The 19,295-nt window shown below is 39.5% G+C and overlaps 1 protein-coding gene across 8 annotated transcripts in view; it reads right to left on the bottom strand.

Moving 5' to 3' along the window:
- The window catches only part of ZFYVE28 (zinc finger FYVE-type containing 28), a 298,503-nt gene that overhangs the window by 85,794 nt on the left and 193,414 nt on the right, over positions 1-19,295 (bottom strand). For 4 of the 8 annotated variants that reach the window (XM_039539482.1, XM_039539481.1, XM_039539479.1 and 1 more), the window contains exons 3-7: positions 13,263-13,400; positions 10,031-10,233; positions 8,673-8,762; positions 7,758-7,871; positions 7,094-7,183 (exon numbers count right to left, since the gene is read on the bottom strand). In XM_039539482.1, coding sequence (XP_039395416.1) covers positions 7,094-7,183; positions 7,758-7,871; positions 8,673-8,762; positions 10,031-10,233; positions 13,263-13,400 — 635 coding nt within the window. Of the gene's footprint in view, positions 1-6,821; positions 6,986-7,093; positions 7,184-7,757; positions 7,872-8,672; positions 8,763-10,030; positions 10,234-10,336; positions 10,443-13,262; positions 13,401-19,295 lie in introns of those variants that run through there. The other 4 variants (XM_039539483.1, XM_039539484.1, XM_039539485.1 and 1 more) reach the window with 3 other exon arrangements.

The raw sequence follows: 19,295 nt of genomic DNA, 5'->3' as shown, positions 1-19,295 counted from the left end.
TACTACCAGGGTACAAATGTAACTAACTGCTTGTAGGAAAGATTCCAAAGAAAGGAAGCTTTAGTCCTGATCCTGATCCTGCAAACACTTATGTGCTTCACTTTAAGCTTGAGTAGTCTCATTGATTTCAGTGAAATTACTCACATGCATAAGGGTTTATAGGATTGGCGGAGGGTCTCGGAGCCCTGAGCAGGAACAGCTACACTGTAGTTAGCCCCATAGTGTGAGCTCAACTCAGTCAACCCGAGCTCTGAGACTTGCTGTCACAGGGCTTTTGTTTTGTTTTGTTTGTTTTTTGCAGTGTAGATATACTTAGTTTGCAAATATTCATTACTTTGAAGGCAGCCTTCTTAAAAGACACCTAAGCTTCAGGATGGTGCTGATTAATTCCGAGGGGGTCTGAATCTCTCAGACAGACTAATAGAGGCATTCAGCACAATAATAACAACTCACTCACTTTTTGCCCCATTTTTGGTTCATTACCATCCAGTTCTGCTATGACTGGCCAGCTCAAGATCTTCTGAGACACTCCAGCATGTATTATAGGCTGATATCATCACCAATACTATGAAATCCCACTGGAGCACAAAATCAATATATGGGGGAATCACTTGAGTGCTATTTCTTTGCTTTCTGAGAAAAATGTTGCTATGTTTCTTGTGTTTACAACTGCAGATGGTACAAAATAATGAAATCATTTATTTAAAACATGCCAAAGAGTTTTCCTTTTTTTTTTTTTTTTTTTTTTAAAAAGGGATCTGTCTGTCACTCTGCAACTTTAGTTTGGGCCTCCGTGTATTAGTGAGAATCTTCTTTTTACTGTCATGTTACCAGCAAGGTCCATTCTGTATCCTCTCCTCAGCAATGGAGCTAGCCATCTGCATTCTTAGTGTCAATATGCCAAAAGCCAAGCTTGCTTATTGGTGGCAATCAACACATAACTCTTAACATAATGGATTTTTTTCATTCTATTTGAAAGTCACCTTTCACAAATCCTTTCTGGCTGAAGACCTCAATTCTCCAGTTACTGCAGACACAATTTTAATTCTTTAGTTTCTTTATTTCAGTAGACAGACTGCCATCAATGAATTAATTGCTGCTGACTCAAGTACTAAAGTCTTGTCTAGAAAAATAAGCATTACCTTTTCTCTGGATAGAAACTAGAGTCTGCTCAGGCTAAATTTTTAACTGCTGCAAACCCATGTTCATTGGGCCAGTAATTATGTTACAAAACTAGCACCTTTAATATATGGTTCTGTCTGAATTTCTTCAGAGAGTGAAGAACTATAGAAATTAGATGAGAGGGAGATCTTAGATTTCATGCAACCCATTGGTGATATAATAAACAAGACAAAACTTCATGGGAATGTTTCATTCTGAAAGCAATCAAATATGAATTTTTGCCACTTGGGAAAGGGTGAACCATTTTATATTGTTTTGCTCGTATGTTTTTGTGAAACTCATTTCAGGTGAAGTACTTTTTTTTTTTTTTTTTTTTTTGGGACAGAGCCATTCTCAGGCTACTTCTGCACTACATACCACTTTCGGTGAAAAAAGCATACTGCGTTGTGTGGCTACACACGTCAGTGAAAGTCACTGGTAGTGGGGAAAGGCGTCAGTTACTCTCCACTGCCACCCGAAAAAGAAAGTCTCTGATGGGGGTAGGCAGCCGGGGAAAGGCTTAGACTTTTCCCTGCTGCTCCACCCCCGCCAGAGCCTTTCCTCACCACTGGAGTCTTTCTTTCCCTGTGGCAGAGGAGAGCTCCAGCAGCAGGAAGCTGGCAGCCTCTCCCCACTGTCCTCTACTGCTGAAGCATTTCTCTGGTACCAGAGTCTTCCTGCAATGGAGAATGGCTTCCACAGTGGGGACTTTTCAGTGGAGAATGGCTCCAGCATGTCATCTGTGTACACACATGCCACCAAAGAATCTTGCAGTGTAGATGCACCCTCAGAGCTCAGTCCTGCAAAGAGTTGAGTATTGTGGCCCTGTTCAGTGGGACTTCTTCAGTGATTTTCTGGATAAGGGCGAGAGTGCTATGCACCTAATAGGATCAAGTTATCAGGCACATTTTTGCAAAATCTCAGTAAACATTCTGTCTTCACATACAAAGACACTTCTGCTTGAAAATACTTTCAGGAAGTTTTGTAAAAGTTTTCACAATTTAAGAGAGAAAATATTGTGAAACAAAGATGAGATATTTGACCCAATTCTACTAACATGAGGCCTTTGGACTGTCTCACTTTATTATTACTCAGATGCCTTTAAACACTAGAATGAGATACACATTTCATTTTTCATAGCCTTTAATTCTAGTAGACTGAGGTGGAACAAGCTGAATTGATTTAGTCTGCTCCCCTCAAATGGGTTTGCTCCTCGACAAGTTCCTCAGTATGTTTTTTAACTGTCGATTATTAGGATTATTAACAAACTATTACTATCTCTTATTAAATAATTTAAAAACATTCCTCTGAGTCATCCAGCATTAGATGCAGTTTGTGTTGATTGGCATTGGTCAGTATGTTATTTTTCAGTTAGTTTATTACTATTGTACATGTTCCTAGAGGACTTAAAATGGACAGACATTTATAAGTAAAAAGATAAACATTAGAGCTGCCATGCAAGTTCATGCCATTCAGCCTAAGGCTAGTCCCATATGTCTTTACAAACTGAATGGCAGCAATTATTATTCATCTTCTAAAACACTTCGTCTTGCATCCGACAAAGTGGGTATTCACCCACGAAAGCTCATGCTGCAAAACGTCTGTTAGTCTATAAGGTGCCACAGGATTCTTTGCTGCTTCTAAAACAATGGTTCTCAACCTTTACTGCAGCCTGCACCCCTTTGGTTCTCAAAAATATGTTCTCGCACCCCTTATCAAAAATCGTTGAAGTAGGTCAGTTCTTTAAACCTAGCTATATCATAACTATAGAATGAAAGAGATTAAAATAAATATGTAATTCTATTTTGCAGTTAAAATTTAACGCAGTAATCGTTTAAAATGTATAATGTTAATAAATACATAGGTTTGATAAAACAAAGTAGTTGTACTTATGTGCCTGTGCTTAATTTGCGTTTTTGATGATTTACCTTCTAAAAAAATCTGGCTTGTCTTGCACCCCCAGAAAGGGCATTTCGCGCACCCCAGATTAAGAACCACTGTTCTAAAACATGAACATCATGTAGCAGAATGTCTGGAAAAGTGGTTCATTATCGATGAGTCTGAAGAAAAGTAATTATCCAAGTTATAGTCAACAGGCACTCCTCTGGCACCAGATGGCATGGGACTTCACATGCTACCCCACCTTGTGGCAGGGAAAAATAGGAACTTTTGAGGGGATTTAGAGGAACCACTTGTAATAAAATTTTAGGATAAAGTTTACAGCAGGCTAGAGAAGGTGCCATGGGTACTTTAAGTGAGGAAGTTACACCTTTAAATCCTAGTGCATTGATGGGAGGACAAACTTTTGAGGGCTTTACTGCACTAACAACCAACGACAAATATAAACAGATATAGACAGAGAGAAAGACAGACACACCCACGCACCTATCCCTACCCTCCTTGAAATGTCAGGGAAAAAAGCATTACATGTAAACTTGTCCAGTAGTATGTAATCAGAATTGTGAGAGGAACTGGACTGCAGAGAACTGGAGAATCCTGAATATTTTTAAATGGACCAAGTGATAACATAATATTCAGTATGGTGGAACCAATGTCTCCAGTTCTTTCTCTCTCTCATTGTTATGACTAGTAGAATTCTAAGGGACCTTTAATAAGTGATTTAATCCAGCAGTTCTCAAACGGTGGCTCACGACCCCATTTTAATGTGTTTGCCAGGGCTGGCTTAGACTTGCTGGGCACCAGCTCCAAAGCCGAAGCCTGAGCCCCACCACCCAAGGCCGAAGCCTGAGGGTTTCAGCCCTGCACATTGGAACTCAAGTTATAAGTCCCCTGCCTGGGGCTGAAGTCCTTGAGCTTCAACTTCCCCCACCCACTCCCATGTCAGTGGGGCTCGGGTGGGCTCAGGCTTCGGTCCCCTGTCCTGGGGTCATGTAGTAATTTTTATTGTCAGAAGGGGGTTGCAGTGCAATGAAGTTTGAGAATCCCTGATTTAGTCCACTGCTTTTCTCCCCCACTCCTATATTATGGTCAGGGCCAGCTCCAGGCACCAGCGTACAAGCAGGTGCCTGGGGTGGCCAGTGAAGAGGGGGGTGGCACATCCGGCCGTTTGGCGGCAATTCGGCGGCGGGGCTGTCACTCCCTCTCGGAGCAAAGGACCTGCCAAAAATTGCCGCCATAGAAGCAGCAGCAGTAGAGCTGCCACCAGATTGCCACCGATCGCAATTGCGATCATGGCTTTTTTTTTTTTTTGCACTGCTTGAGGCGGCAAAAACGCTAGAGTCGGCCCTGATTATGGCCAAGTTGACCTAATTATTCCCAATCCAGAATTGACAGAGCAGTAGCTAATCTATGCTTCAAATCTCAAATGATGGTAATTCTACAACCTTTACAGGTAACTTGTTCTATTGCTGAGCTGTTCTTGTAGCTAATTTTCCCCTATTTTAACCAAAAATTTCCCTGCCATAGGTTAATTCTGTTACTTGTTCTCATCTCACTGATTATTTTTTAAAGGAAGCTTAGTGGCTAATGAAAAAGAAAAGGAAATGAAAACAAAACTATTTAAAGAAACAAAAATCTATATCTTAACATTGCAAACCAGCTCTTAGGTTAAAAGTTCACAGCCATCTGGTATGACATTATGCAACATGTACTGTATAATGTCATACCATTATGACATTATAATTAATGGGGGAGGGATAGCTCAGTGGTTTGAGCATTGGCCTGCTAAACTCAGGGTTGTGAGTTCAATCCTTGAGGAGGCCACTTAGGGATCTGGGGCAAAAAAATTGGTCCTGCTAGTGAAGGCAGGGGGTTGGACTAGATGACCTTTCAAGTTCCCTTCCAGTTCTAGGAGATTGGTATATCTCCAATTATTACCTTATATTACCTATAATGTGTACAGCATATCAATGCCAGGTAAGCAAGTTTAACAGAAAGTGATCCTGATAAGTATATCTTAAACTAACAGAGGATTAAGGGTTCAAAATGGTTTATGACTAAAATCATCCAGTACAAGAGTATTTTCAAGTTAAATAATTTAATAGTAAAAACATACTAACATTTTAAAATTTGTGTAAGACTCTAACCAATAACGAAACCTCAGGATCCAGAGTGAAGATTAAACTAAAGTACTGAAAATAAAATTTGCTTAACTGGCTGGTCTCCCCAATCCTCCACATGTGCAAAAACTGTCATTCTATCCTAAGAACTTGTCTACATGACACTAGCAAAGCACACTAGAGGGTTGTGATTTGTAAAGCACTCTAACATGTGGTGCTTTAACTCCTCTGTATAGAGCCTGCTGGTGCACTCTGAAATTTACCATGCCTTTTAGGTACCTTTTAGAGCATACCAGCGGGTCTACATAGGGCAGTTAGTGCGCTTTACAAAATCACACCTCTCTGGCATCCTTTGCCAGGCTGCATAGACAAACCCTAAGTTTACAGGCATTCAGTGTAAGAATTGATTGTATAATAGCTGCATTTCATGCTACATCACCTACCCTACAAAATGCTGCATAGCTGGGTGAATTGATCCCCAGAGATTTTGATATCTCTGCCAGTCCAGATATCCAACTGCATCTCACCCTATCTAGCAACAGTTGCTAGAAAGGAAAAGATTTTTATTCACTAAAGAAATACAGTATGCTAACAAGCATGGCACCTTCTAGATGTATCTTCCTTAGATTTTAAGACTTATCTCTCTACAGTCCAGACTTTAGCCCTACCAGTATTCAAGGAAACTTTGTATCTGGCTGATACAATTTTTCCAGAAATATCAGCTGGTGGTGATGCCTGTTTTCATCTCATTGTCTGTTCTGGGAGCAGCAAGACTGATTTTTAATCTGGGATTGGCAAAGACCATTTATCAGAGAGTCTTTGATTTTCCAGCAAGACTAAATTTATTTTTTTTTGTATGAGTTTTCCTCCTGCTACTGCAGACTCTGAGGTGTTTAATATGATGAGCAGTCATGTTCTCATAGTCTTGCTGACTTTTGATGCTAAGATGAATTTATTTAGTTAGTTAGTTGTGACATTGATAGGCATATTACTCTGCTTAACAGGAGCAATGAGCCAGAGTGATTTCCGGAGGAGAAATTTACACATGCAGGGTGTGAGATTTCTTATTTTCTAGTTATATTAACACCCTGATGCAAACTTTAAAAAACCATAACCTTTATTAAAATGCAGTAATTGTAGCCTTGCTTCTTTTTACTCCAGAGAAATTGCTGTCTTATTAAATAAAGAATATCCATTAGGGAGCATTCATCTTGTTCATTTCATATGTGCTATTGTGATAAACTGATTTAAGTGGAAAAGCTTGCTCCACCCAGCAGTTTGAGCAGAAAAAAATTAAGGGCCAAGAGGTAACATGCCATTTTTCTGATTCCATCCAGTTGCATACAGTAAACACATTCTAGAACAAGGTCTGTACCTCACTCACTTTTTATTACATTGTACTATGCCAATAGATTCCATGGCAGGTCCCTTTGGTTCCAGTATGTATCATTAATGAAACTGAATGGTTACTACTGAAAATCAGTTTTTCATGGATCCATATGATAAAGATGTTACTTATGCAGTGAGGTAAAATATTTGCATCTAAAGAATTTATTTATAAAAGATGAGTTTACAGTACCTAGTCTGGTTTGGAAGATGTGATGTTCTAAATCCCTTCACTTCTGCATTTCCTTCTGGGGGATGACTGACCAGCTGCTCTCAGTTCCTAGTCTGCATAATTAGCTGCTCTGACTTTTCTCCTTTTGGCACTTGTTGCTTTATTAATGGCACTCCTTGTTAATTCCTTTGTGATCTTACTGCCTTTTTTGGTTCTTTCTTTGAAAGAACGTGCTCATAAAAATCAGCTGCAAGCAGGTGTGAACAAATAAACACTTTGCTATGTGACTTTACCAAAACTTTCAGTATAATATTATTCATAGATAAAAATCAATGTAAAAGTTATAAATACTTACCACACGATGGCTAATCTTGGGATGGTAAACATTAATGCTGGTTCATAGTCATCAATCATATCTTGAGTGAGGTATCCAAGCTTTAAAGCTCTAGGTAAATAACAAAATACTTGTAAATCATTTTTCAGAATGTTCTCAGCTTATTAGCTGTTCATAAATAAATTTGAATAATTAAATAGGAAAAACTATGAAAAAATTAATCTTGTGATATAAGCCAGGCAAACTGAGGAAGAAAATTCATATTTAAAGCTCACTCTACATTAACTCTGTCTCTTTTGACTATTATCAATCCCACTCCATCTAATGGAAACCAAATGGCTCAATGATCTCCACTCCCAACTCCGAGATGCAAAATTTGCAAAGAGTAGGAAGAAGCCCTCTATATATTTAGTGAACTTCCTGTGGTGCCATGATTTACTGTCAAAGGCAGTGTTGGAGAGAATCCATCTCAGTCTCTCTGTTGAGCCTTAGCTATAGAAGGATGGACAAGCCATTCCTGAGGAGTTGTTGGTGATGAGCCATACCTGAGGCGATGCTGTCCCCTTGTGGAGTAGGGGACACAGGATACACTTGGTTCCTTGTGACCTGCCCCCACCACTACCACCAAAGAAAGAAGATGTGGAAGACCACCCCAGGGGCGAAACATAGCCATATTCAAACAGACCTCTGAGTAAGTCCCTGCTCAGAATTCCCATGTCTCTCATCCTTTCCTTCTCCCAAGCCCATGTTTCCACCAGGCAGCCATTGTCTCCATTTTTCTTTGATCGAGACAATCTGACTACACAGCAAAAGAATACCAGAAGTGAAAGTGTGTTTGCATGCATATTAAAATACCACATTGAGGGAGGTAAAATCATTGTTACTGAATGACACAGGATTCACAAAACTGTTTTGGTATAATCCATAACCCCATGTATATACATGCACAGAGCACACCTCTTGGTTTTAGAATACTGGGAGGCTGAATCCATTGTCATTTCAAAAAAATAGTACAATTTAAGACTTCCCAATGCAGTCAAAAACAAAACCAGTTTTCATGGACACTCTCCTCCCCTAGGACTATCTTTTGACAGATTTCAACTTTGTACTCCAAACCACTGAGTCTTTAGAGTTGTCCAAATAAAAGTTGCAAGATTTTTTTCTAATAATGGGAGAAGTATGTGCCCTCATTCTCAAAACAAAATAAAAAAATACCCTAAATATTTTTTGCACAAATCTCTTTTCCCTACCACACCACACCAAACCGCAGAATCAAACAAAAAACCCCAAATGCCTCTGATCCAGAAAATTCAACTCAAAAGGTACAAGGTAAAATGGCCTCTAGAATGGAAATGCTTAGTCAGCCTTAACTGTATATATCATAACCATGCATTCCAGCTACAATACAGTGATTTTTTTTTATGTTAGGCCAAAACATTTCTGCAAATAGCTAATGTTTTTTGATTTTTTACTTGAACAATCACTAGGAAGCAACGTGTCATTTTCCTGAAGATTACAGGTATGAAATTTGCGTAATATGCCAGATCATAGGTAAATACACCAAAGAAAAGTGTAATTCATATTTCTGAAAAGTGCTTACCTCTCAACTGTTTCACAAAAAAGCACGATTACCTCTTGCTGTACATAATACTCTTTTGGAGACTTTACAGGTACCATGGCTGATACATAACTACAAAGATTTTAAAGAGAGGTATATTTCAATTACTTTTCTCAACCCCTTCACAATCAGATATAACGTAACGGAAAAGAAATGAAAGTCAAATTATCTCAATAATGAACTGATGGTTTTCAATAAATTCTGACAATTTTCATTAAGAGAACTTTACAATTTCAGTGGAAATGAAAATAATTTCAATTGCTTTATTTATTACTGAAGCATAGACTTCTGCAGTAATTTCATAAGTACTATTACAAATATTCAACAATAAAATCAACCAATTTTTTTTTGCTTTCTCTAGATTGAAGAATAGTTTACTCTGCATTTTCTGAAAGCACAGTAATTGAATAGAATTAAGAATTGTATCTAATGCTATTCCAAATGAAATTACATTAACAAAGCATAGCTGATCAACAGGCTGTGGAATTTAAGGGGCTTTAACGCTGGCACAATAAAGTCTAGTGTATGTGTGAAATTATGTACAATTACTGAAAAATACATGTTTATGTGCAGATAAGCAGCACTTACATGCAATATTTGTGCACAAGTCACTGGTCCTCTACTGGACATAGCAACTGCACACTGGATCAGACTCATGGTCTCATCTAGTCCAGTATCTTGTGTCTGACAAAGCTAGAGATCGACTAACTCTGAAACATGAGGTTTAATATCTCTTCCTAAATTTATGTCAGCATTCACTATTATACAGGATATTCTTGTTTTGGATGTAAATCTCCAATCCCTTTTTGATTCTTACTTGGTTTTTGGCAATGGATTCCACACTTTAGTCGTGGCCTTGTGTGAACAGTATTTCCTTTTCTCTGTCTTGAATCTGCCACCTTTTAATTTAATCAAATATCTCCTCTCTCTTGAGTTATGAGACAGAGAGAACAGAAGCTACTGCTCTGCTCTCTCTAGACTATTCATTATTGTATACACGTTTATCATGTGCCCTCTTATTTGTCTTTCCCCTGACAACAATATTAATGGGGTAGATTTACAGCTTTCATTTGTGCCTTTGAAAATCTCTCCCAAATATCATACCAGTATGCTAATGTAGAGATTACACTGTACTTGAAGATGGCAAATTCTGATTGCTAAGTGGCTATTGATTTTTTTTTTTAAATCTGAGGGGAAAGGATGTGTCAGTGTTATAAATAGGTACAAACTGCTAAAGAAATTCAAAATGTGTGACAAAGGAGAAAAAGAAGGATTCTTCTGCAAGGAAGTGTAGCTGTAATAGACAATGTTCAGGATACATATATTTTTGAATCTGTTACCTTAACTCAAATTCAGCAAAAAGGACATCAAAATGTTTAAGCGACTCTTTCATTTTTTCTGTGTAAAGATTCAAATCCCTTAAGGCCTGGTCGCGAATAATGTTCCTAACTTCCTCCAGGCTGCGGGTCAGATCCTTGGCCAATGGTCTCATAGCCATGCTCTCAATTTCACGATTCATAATAATGGAACCAGCAGCCAAGCACTGTAGAAATAACGTTTAAAAAAATGGATTAAAAAGTTGTACTTTATCCAAGAAAATATTATAGTGCAGGATAGCCCTACAAGGGAAGTGGTCTTAGCCCCACCTGTGACTCCCAAGAGATGGGTTTGAGGCCAGGTCCCTGCAAGTCTTGTGATCCTCAGATAAAAGGCCAGCTCAGTTTGGGAGAACTGAAGGTAGCAGGAAGGCTCCTGCAAAAGACCCAGGATCAAGTGGAAGGACCTAGAAGGGGGTTGTCCATGTGGGCAGGGGCAGAAGCCTTAAGAGGAAAAGGCTTAAGAAGGGGCCAGGCAACAAGAGCTAATGTTCTGGTTTTGATTTGTGTTGGACTGTTTGGTTTAAAAAATAAGCCCATCCCTGGAGAAAGGAACTGAATTTCTGCTACTGTTGGGTCCTTTATTTCATACACTAGTCAGTGCATGCTCACCAGCTCACAGAGATCTTATAGGCATACTTTGTATCTTTTAAGAAGCCTTGAGAACATAAGAACGGCCATACTGGGTCAGACCAAAGGTCCATCTAGCCCAGTATCCTGTCTACCGACAGTGGCCAATGCCAGGTGCCCCAGAGGGAATGAACAGAACAGGTAATCACCAAGCGATCCATCCCCTGTCACCCATTCCCAGCTTCTGGCAAATAGAGACTAGGGACACTATCCCTGTCCATCCTGGCTAATAGCCATTGATGGACCTATCCTCCATGAACTTATCTAGTTCTTTTTTGAACCCTGTTATAGTCTTGGCCTTCACAACATCCTCTGGCAAGGAGTTCCACAGATAGACTGTGCGTTGAATGAAGAAATACTTCCTTTTGTTTGTTTTAAACCTGCTGCCTATTAATTTCATTTGGTGGCCCCTAGTTCTTGTGTTATGAGAAGACGTAAATAACACTTCTTTATTACTTTCTCCACACCAGTCAGGATTTTATAGACCTCTATCATATCTCCCCTTAGTCCTCTCTTTTCCAAGATGAAAAGTCCAAGTCTTATTAATCTCTCCTCATAAGGCAGCCGTTCCATCCCCCTAATTATTTTTGTTGCCCTTTTCTGAACCTTTTCCAATTCCAATACTTCTTTTTTGACATGGGGCAACCACATCTGCACACAGTATTCAAGATGTGGGCATACCATGGATTTATATAGAGGCAATATGATATTTTCTGTTTTATTATCTCTCTCTTTCTTAATGATTCCCAACATTCTGTTCATTTTTTTTTACTGCAAAAGCCTTACTATATAAAATACAGAAGATATAGAAATATTTCCATGGCTGGACAGGTCCCTTGATTTGAAAGACTATGTATGTTGAAGTAAATCATACTTGCTGCATTTAATAGAAATATATTTTGAAAATTTAAAAAAAAGGGTATTTTATTCTTGAAGCTTTTATTTTTCTCTCTTTTTCCAATCCCTGTTCTTGGGTCTCTTTCTTGACTGCCGAATAGCAGCAGATGGAAGGCATTTTTCCAGCTCTGTAGGAGGACCTGTAATCCTAGACCTTGCTCAGCAGTTTGATGTACTGATTTGTGATACAAGGGCACTCCCAAGATCTCTTGTTCTTGTTCTCTAGGTAGTCCAAAACAATAATTACAGTAAAGCAGAGACAAGTCAAGTCTGAGATGCTGATGATTTCAATTCTTAGTTTGAATAAGATTCAAAATGAGGATGCTGACAAGAATACAATGTACATGCTAATCTCACTGTGGTTTATACAAATAAATTCAGTCTCCTGTACTATGTACATTTACGGAAGATCATGGATCCTAGTTCTGTTTACAGTTAAATGAATCATCAGAACCTTATCACTTTCTGAAACCAGCAACTCCGTTCAGCACAGAGCCAGAGAAAGCCTAATTCAGGAGGACCAAAAATACCAATCAGTATGTAACACATGCAAAGAAAAACATTTAGAACGTGGTTCAACTCCTTTTCTCTCCAAATGTATTGTCTATTTCAGTGCTTTCTCAAGCATTTTCTACCCCAGGTGCAAAAAACCCAGCAATAGTTTCTGGTTGTAATTATAGTGGTAATTTACAGTGGGATTCATTAGGATAATGTCAAGAAACTGTAGTTGGTTTTGCAAAAGGCCCAGAGAGGAGGCAGAAGTGTTGCAATGCTGGGTATTGACATGAGGGAGCCTTCAGGGGTGGTTAGTTTGTCTACACATGCTCCACATCCCCTGACATCAGTAATGGACATGTACATTGATATATATCTATTGACTCTCAGCACTGGACCCTGAGACTTTCCTACAGTCCAGAATAGCCCAAGCCTATTAAATGTCAGAGCATACTGCAAGACACCTATGTACGCAGGCTTCTGTAGAGGTGGGCCTTTGAGAGAAATCAGATGAGTCAGAGAAGGGAGTTTATTGTTCTGCAGGCAATCTAATTTTTGTTCAAAATTCATGTCAAGGGCATTTAGAATCTTGGATAGGTGCTCTTTTTATTTTGTATGCATCTCTAATAATTCAGTCATTAGTGCCATTAATACAATCCATATGAAGGAGATAGAATAAAAAGCCCTAAAAGAATACTTTTAGTTCCAGGAATGAGATAAATTTGGCTCATGATAAAGGATACTACTCGGACATGAAAACCTATGGACATCTGTAGAATTTCCACACCCTACATGGATAGTCCTTCATGGCAAATACAACTCCCAATATAAACTGACCCAATATACAGGAAATATCTATCAAATACTAATACATTAAGAGTATCTACGCATTATTTAAAATAAGACAAATTGATATTAACAGTTATTAAAATATTTCACAAGCACAACAGATATCAAACCCACAATAAAACAATACTTTTAGACTATACATTATCAGCTGACTAGATTAATTTTCAAAGTAAATGTTTGAATACTGATCTACAAGTTTACAGGCTTTTCCGTGAGGAATTATGCCCACACATTTCAAAAACAAGCCTTCAAACATACTTTACAAGCAGCATGCAATAAGACAATCTTCCTTTAAAACAAAACAACAGAAACAACAGTGACCTACCTCTGCTCCAAACCAAAGCTGCCCTGCAAGGTTGTCATGGCGTATTTCTTCTGGAAATTTAACACAGAAGTCCCGGTTGGCCCGTTCATGTGGAATGCATTCATCCATGATTTGATTTACAATGTTTAAAACATTATCCTGGAATGAAAACAGATGGATAGGATGCATGCAGTCATAAGATATATTTTTAAGAAAGTAACTGAAACCAAAGAAGTCCCATGATATTTTCTCCAACATTTATAGAACTAAGGGGACATCACCTAAAAATCACATATTTGACATTTTACATGTTAGCATGAATAAAATGGATTGGAGAGGGGAGAGAGAACACACCCACTATTTTTTCAGGTTGCCTACTGCATGCATTTAGCAGCACTTTGTGTATAGTCAGTTGCACTGCTTCCCCATGTAACAAGTCAGTTTGTAAAGTGAGCTTCCTTTTGTTTATGTGGGGTCTTTCACAAATAAAAAAAGGAGAGAAAAATTGAGAGAAAAATCTGATTGTAAAGCCACAAAAATTGGCAGGGGGACTAAGGGAAATGTATCTTTCTTAAAAAAGAACTCACTAGATTCTAGATGTATTCATTTATTTACACTTTAGATTTATAAAACCACAAGAGACACCTAAATGAATGCTCTAGGCACCTCTGACAAATTCTTATTGTATTTCTAAATAAAAAAAGAAACAGCAACCCCACTATATATAATTCCACTAAATAACCAGGAAGCACAAATAAATCAGATTCGCCACTTTTAATTTTGACCATCACCCCTAACAATACATGCTTCAATTCTCCTAAAATATGCCTCTCAGAGTACTCTAAAGGTAATCAGAATATAAGAGCTGGGCTTTCTTGGAAGGGAAAGAGAGGGGATTGCTCTGGCAGTCTAAAGCAGGTGGTTTGCACTCCCAAGTGTCCAGAAGGCACAGAGCTGGAGTACCTGGCTGATATTCCTCCCTCCCTTGCGGTCCCCTTGAGAACCATAGGCAGACAGTGCATGTTAGAGCCGCCTAGAGGCGGCTCTAACATGGGCTGAGGCAAGAGAATCGGGGAGCCATAACCAGCTCCCTGATATGCAGTAAATAATCTGGCCCATATTCTGTATTCATTTATCTGAAAATAGTTTACAAAGCCTTCGGGAGTGTTGTATGGAACTGTTTCAATGTAAAAAAGGTAGATTTGGAATATGAAAAAGGCCAAGAGTGCCCTTATTAAAGATGTTTTGTTTGTGTCTCATATCTTCTCTATTTAATGTAGTCCTTTTCTTCATACCTAAAATGTTTTTCAAACAAATAAATAGAATCTGTCACTTGGAGAAGTATGTTTAGAAGGCAGAATGCTTTTAAGTCTACAATTTGTTTCTCTTTTGCTTTTCTTTGCTTTACAAAAGAAAAAGCAAACAAGACGTTTAAAGAAAACTCTCCTCTGTACCCTCCCTTAGGGGTGAACATCTCCCTGACTCAAACACAGATTCACATTTCCTACAATTCTAATACAGGCTGCTATAATTGTTGTTACCATGGAGCCTGGGCCGCCTTTTGCCATCCCAAGCAAAAAAACCAACCAAATAAACCAACCAACCCTCTGAGAGCGTAACTGCTTGGTTTGCTGGTGCCTAGAGCCGGCTCTGCATGGAGCATTGTCACCTCAACACACAACCAATAGATAGAGCAGTCTCTATTTAAAGAGTCAACATTTACCAACATTTACTATGCACTGGTATCTGAGACACTGCAGATATTTTTAATTTCAAATACCCCACAATAATTAAAAACATATGAGGGCATTGTAAATGAAGCAAGGATGTCTTGCTGCATAGTAACAAAGATGTACATCACTACATTTGAAACATATATGTGATAGAGTAATATTCAGTTGCATGTTCTAGGAAAGTGGGGCAGTAAATCAAATACTCCGAATAATCAAAAACTAACTCAAAAAACTTGCTTTTGAACTATGATTCATAAATCACTATTGACTCAGGAGATCTAATTAGTGCAGCAAAATATTTTCAGGTAGCCATAATAAGGAGAGAAACTCCTGAACGTTGTCCTCGCCCAAAATTACAAAGAGTAGAATGTCTGAGCACATTATATACCCAGGAATATTAAAAGGTACAAAGTCATAAAGCAAGCTAGAGACTTAAAATCAATGCACTATTGTACTTTGGATCAAGTGAATTGCTTGAAGTTCCCATATTATCACCGGTACAATCTGATTTAGCACATCAGGTTAAAAACTCCTGACTTCTGGTATCAAAGAGAGGGTGGGAAAATGTAATCTTAAGAATTGAATTCTGTAAAAGCTGCAGGCAATAAGGAGAATTATTATAGCAGGGGGCTCAGGTAGAAATGAATTACAAAATTTCAAATTTGGTAACATAAAAGTTTGTATAATATGCTAATTTAGGACAGGCGATGATATTCTACTTTAAATTTATTTTCTCACTAACTTGAATGCGTACTAATGTCAATTTTCCATTTGCTTTCTTTCACTATACAATGATAATATATACTGCGCTTTAAAGCATGTCCAAGTTTTCCAATAGAATTTTATTTTTATTTTACAGCAAGTTAAAGAAAGATTCTCTTTAGGGCTGTCAAGCAATTAATTAATTGCAATTAATCGCACTGTTAATAATAGAATACCATTTATTTAAATTTTTTAGATGTTTTCTACATTTTCAAATATATTGATTTCAATTATAACACAGAATACAAAGTGTACAGTGCTCACTTTATATTTATTTTATTACAAATATTTGCACTGTAAAAAACAAAAGAAATCGCATTTTTCAATTGTCTAATACAATGGTTCTTAACCTGGGGTCCACACATCCCCTGGGAGTGCAAGATTCCCTTTCTGGGGGTGCGAGACATGCCAGATTTTTTTTAGAAGGTAAATCATCGAAAACACAACTTAAGCACAGGCACATAAGTACAACTACTTTGTTTAATCAAACCTGTGTATTTATTAACATTATACATTTTAAACTACTACTGTAATATACAAACATATCTAGGTTTAAGGGGTGCAAGAACATTTTTTACGTTTAAGGGCTGCAAGAACATATTTTGATTTTTGATAAGGGGTACGAGAACATATTTTGAGAACCAAAGGGCTGCAGGCTGCAGTAAAGGTTAAGAACCACTGGTGTAATACAATCTCTTTATTATGAAAGTTGAACTTACAAATGTAGAATTATGTACAAAAAACCTGCATTCAAAAATAAAACAATGTAAAACTTTAGAGTCTACAAGTCCACTCAGTCCTATTTCTTCTTCAGCCAATCGCTCAGACAAACAAGTTTGTTTACTTTTGCACAGGGCCGGCTCTACAGTTTTCGCCGCCCCAAGCAGTGCACCGAATTGCCGCCATGGACAGCGGGGGCAGTCCGTGTGCCCTTAGGGCGGCAGGTGCATTTCTGCGGCGGCGGCAATTCGGTGGCAGCTTCTATGTTTAGCTGAAGCCACCGCGGACAGCTAAACATAGAAGCTGCTGCCGAATTGCCGCCGCCGCAGAAACGCACTTGCTGCCCTAAGGGCACACGGACTGCCCCCGCTGTCCGCGGCAGCAATTTGGTGCGCTGTTGGGGGCAAAACAACAAGGACTGCCGCCCCTTGCAGATTGCCGCCCCAAACACCAGCTTGGAATGCTGGTGCCTGGAGCTGGCCCTGCTTTTTCAGAAGATAATGCTGTCTGTTTCTTGTTCACAATGTCACCTGAAAGCGAGAACAGGTGTTCTCATGGCACTATTGTAGCTAGCATTACAAGATATTTACATGCCAGATGCACTAAAGATTCATATGTTCCTTCCAGCTTCAACCACTATTCCAGAGGACATGTGTCCATGCTGATGATGGGTTTTGCTTGATAACGATCCAAAGCAGAGCAGACCAACAATGTTCATTTTCATCATCTAACCTAAACCTCTCCCACTGTAACTTGAGACCATTACTCCTTGTTCTGTCATCTGCTATCTCCGAGAGCAGTCTAGATCCATCCTCTTTGGAACCCCCTTTCCGGTAGTTGAAAGCAGCTATCAAATCCCCCCTCATTCTTCTCTTCTGCAGACTAAACAATCCCAGTTCCCTCAGCCTCTCCTCATAAGTCATGTGCTCCAGCCCCCTAATCATTTTTATTGCTGTTCGCTGGACTCTTCAATTTTCCACATCCTTCTTGTAGTGTGGGGCCCAAAACTGGACACAGTACTCCAGATGAGGCCTCACCAATGTCAAATAGAGGGGAATGATCACATCCCTCGATCTGCTGGCAAAGCCCCTACCTATACATCCCAAAATGCCGTTAGCCTTCTTGGCAACAAGGGCACACTGTTGACTCATATCCAGCTTCTCGTCCACCGTAACCCCTAGGTCCTTTTCTGCAGAACTGCTGCCTATAGCCATTCGGTCCCTAGTCTGTAGCAGTGCATGGGATTCTTCTGTCCTAAGTGCAGGACTCTGCACTTGTCCTTGTTGAACCTCATCATATTTCTTTTGGCCCAATCCTCTAATTTATCTAGGTCCCTCTGTATCCTATCCCTACCCTCCAGCGTATCTACCACTCCAAGTTTAGTGTCATCTGCAAACTTTTTGAGGGTGCAGTCCACGCCATCCTCCAGATCACTGAAGATATTGGATAAAACCGGCCCCAGGATTGACCCTTGGGGCACTCCACTCGATACCGGCTGCCAACTAGACATGGAGCCATTGATCACTACCCGCTGAGCTCGACAATCTAGCCAGCTTTCTATCCACCTTATAGTCCATTCATCCAGCCCAGACTTCTTTAACTTGCTGGCAAGAATACTGTGGGAGAGCATATCAAAAGCTTTACTAAAGTCAAGGAACAACACATCCACTGCTTTCCCCTCATCCACAGAGCCAGTTATCTCTTCATAGAAGGCAATTAGGTTAGTCAGGCATGACGTGCCCTTGGTGAATCCATGCTGACTGTTCCTAATCACTTTCCTCTCTAAGTGCTTCAGAATTGATTCCTTGAGGACCTGCTCCATGATTTTTCCAGGGACTGAGGAGAGGCTGATTGGCCTGTAGTTCCCCGGATCTTCCTGCTTCCCTTTTTTGAAGATGGGCACTACAATAGCCTTTTTCCAATCATTTGGGACCTCCCCGAATCACCATGAGTTTTCAAAGATAATGGCCAATGGCTCTGCAATCACATCCGCCAACTCCTTTAGCCCCCTCGGATACAGAGCATCCAGCCCCATGGACTTGTGCTCGTCCAGCTTTTCTAAATAGTCCTGAACTACAATTTTCTCCACAGAGGGCTGGTCACCTCCTCCCCATGCTCTGCTGCCCAGTGCACTAGTCTGGGAGCTGACCTTGTTCGTAAAGACAGAGGCAAAAAAAGCATTGAGTACATTAGCTTTTTCCACATCCTCTGTTACTAGGTTGCCTCCATCATTCAGTAAGGGGCCCACACTTTCCTTGACTTTCTTCTTCTTGCTAACATATCTGAAGAAACCCTTCTGTTACTCTTAACATCCCTTGCTAGCTGCAACTCCAAGTGTTATTTGGCCTTCCTGATTTCACTCCTGCATGCCTAAGCAATATTTTTATACTCCTCCCAGGTCATTTGTCCAATATTCCACTTCTTGTAAACTTCTTTTTTTGTGCTTAAGACCAGCAAGGATTTCACTGTTAAGCCAAACTTGTCGCCTGCCATATTTACTATTCTTTTTACACACTGGGATGGTTTGTTCCTGCAACCTCAATAAGGATTCTTTAAAATATAGCCAGGTCTCCTGGACAACTTTTCCCCTCATGTTATTCTCCCAGGGGATCCTGCCCATCAGTTTCCTGAGGGAGTCAAAGTCTGCTTTTCTGAAGTCCAGGGTCCATATTCTGCTGCTCTCCTTTCTTCCTCTGTCAGGATCCTGAACTCGACCATCTCATGGTCACTGCCTCCCAGGTTCCCATCCACTTTTGCTTCCCCTACTAATTCTTCCCGGTTTGTAAACAGCAGGTCAAGAAGAGCTCTGCCCCTAGTTGATTCCTCCAGCACTTGCACC

The sequence above is a fragment of the Mauremys reevesii genome, linkage group 5 (genome assembly GCF_016161935.1).
Source record: "Mauremys reevesii isolate NIE-2019 linkage group 5, ASM1616193v1, whole genome shotgun sequence".
In the NCBI taxonomy this organism is placed as follows: Eukaryota; Metazoa; Chordata; order Testudines; family Geoemydidae; genus Mauremys; species Mauremys reevesii.
The sequence above is the reverse complement of the archived record's forward strand: the minus strand, read 5'-3'. Positions and strand labels throughout refer to the sequence as shown.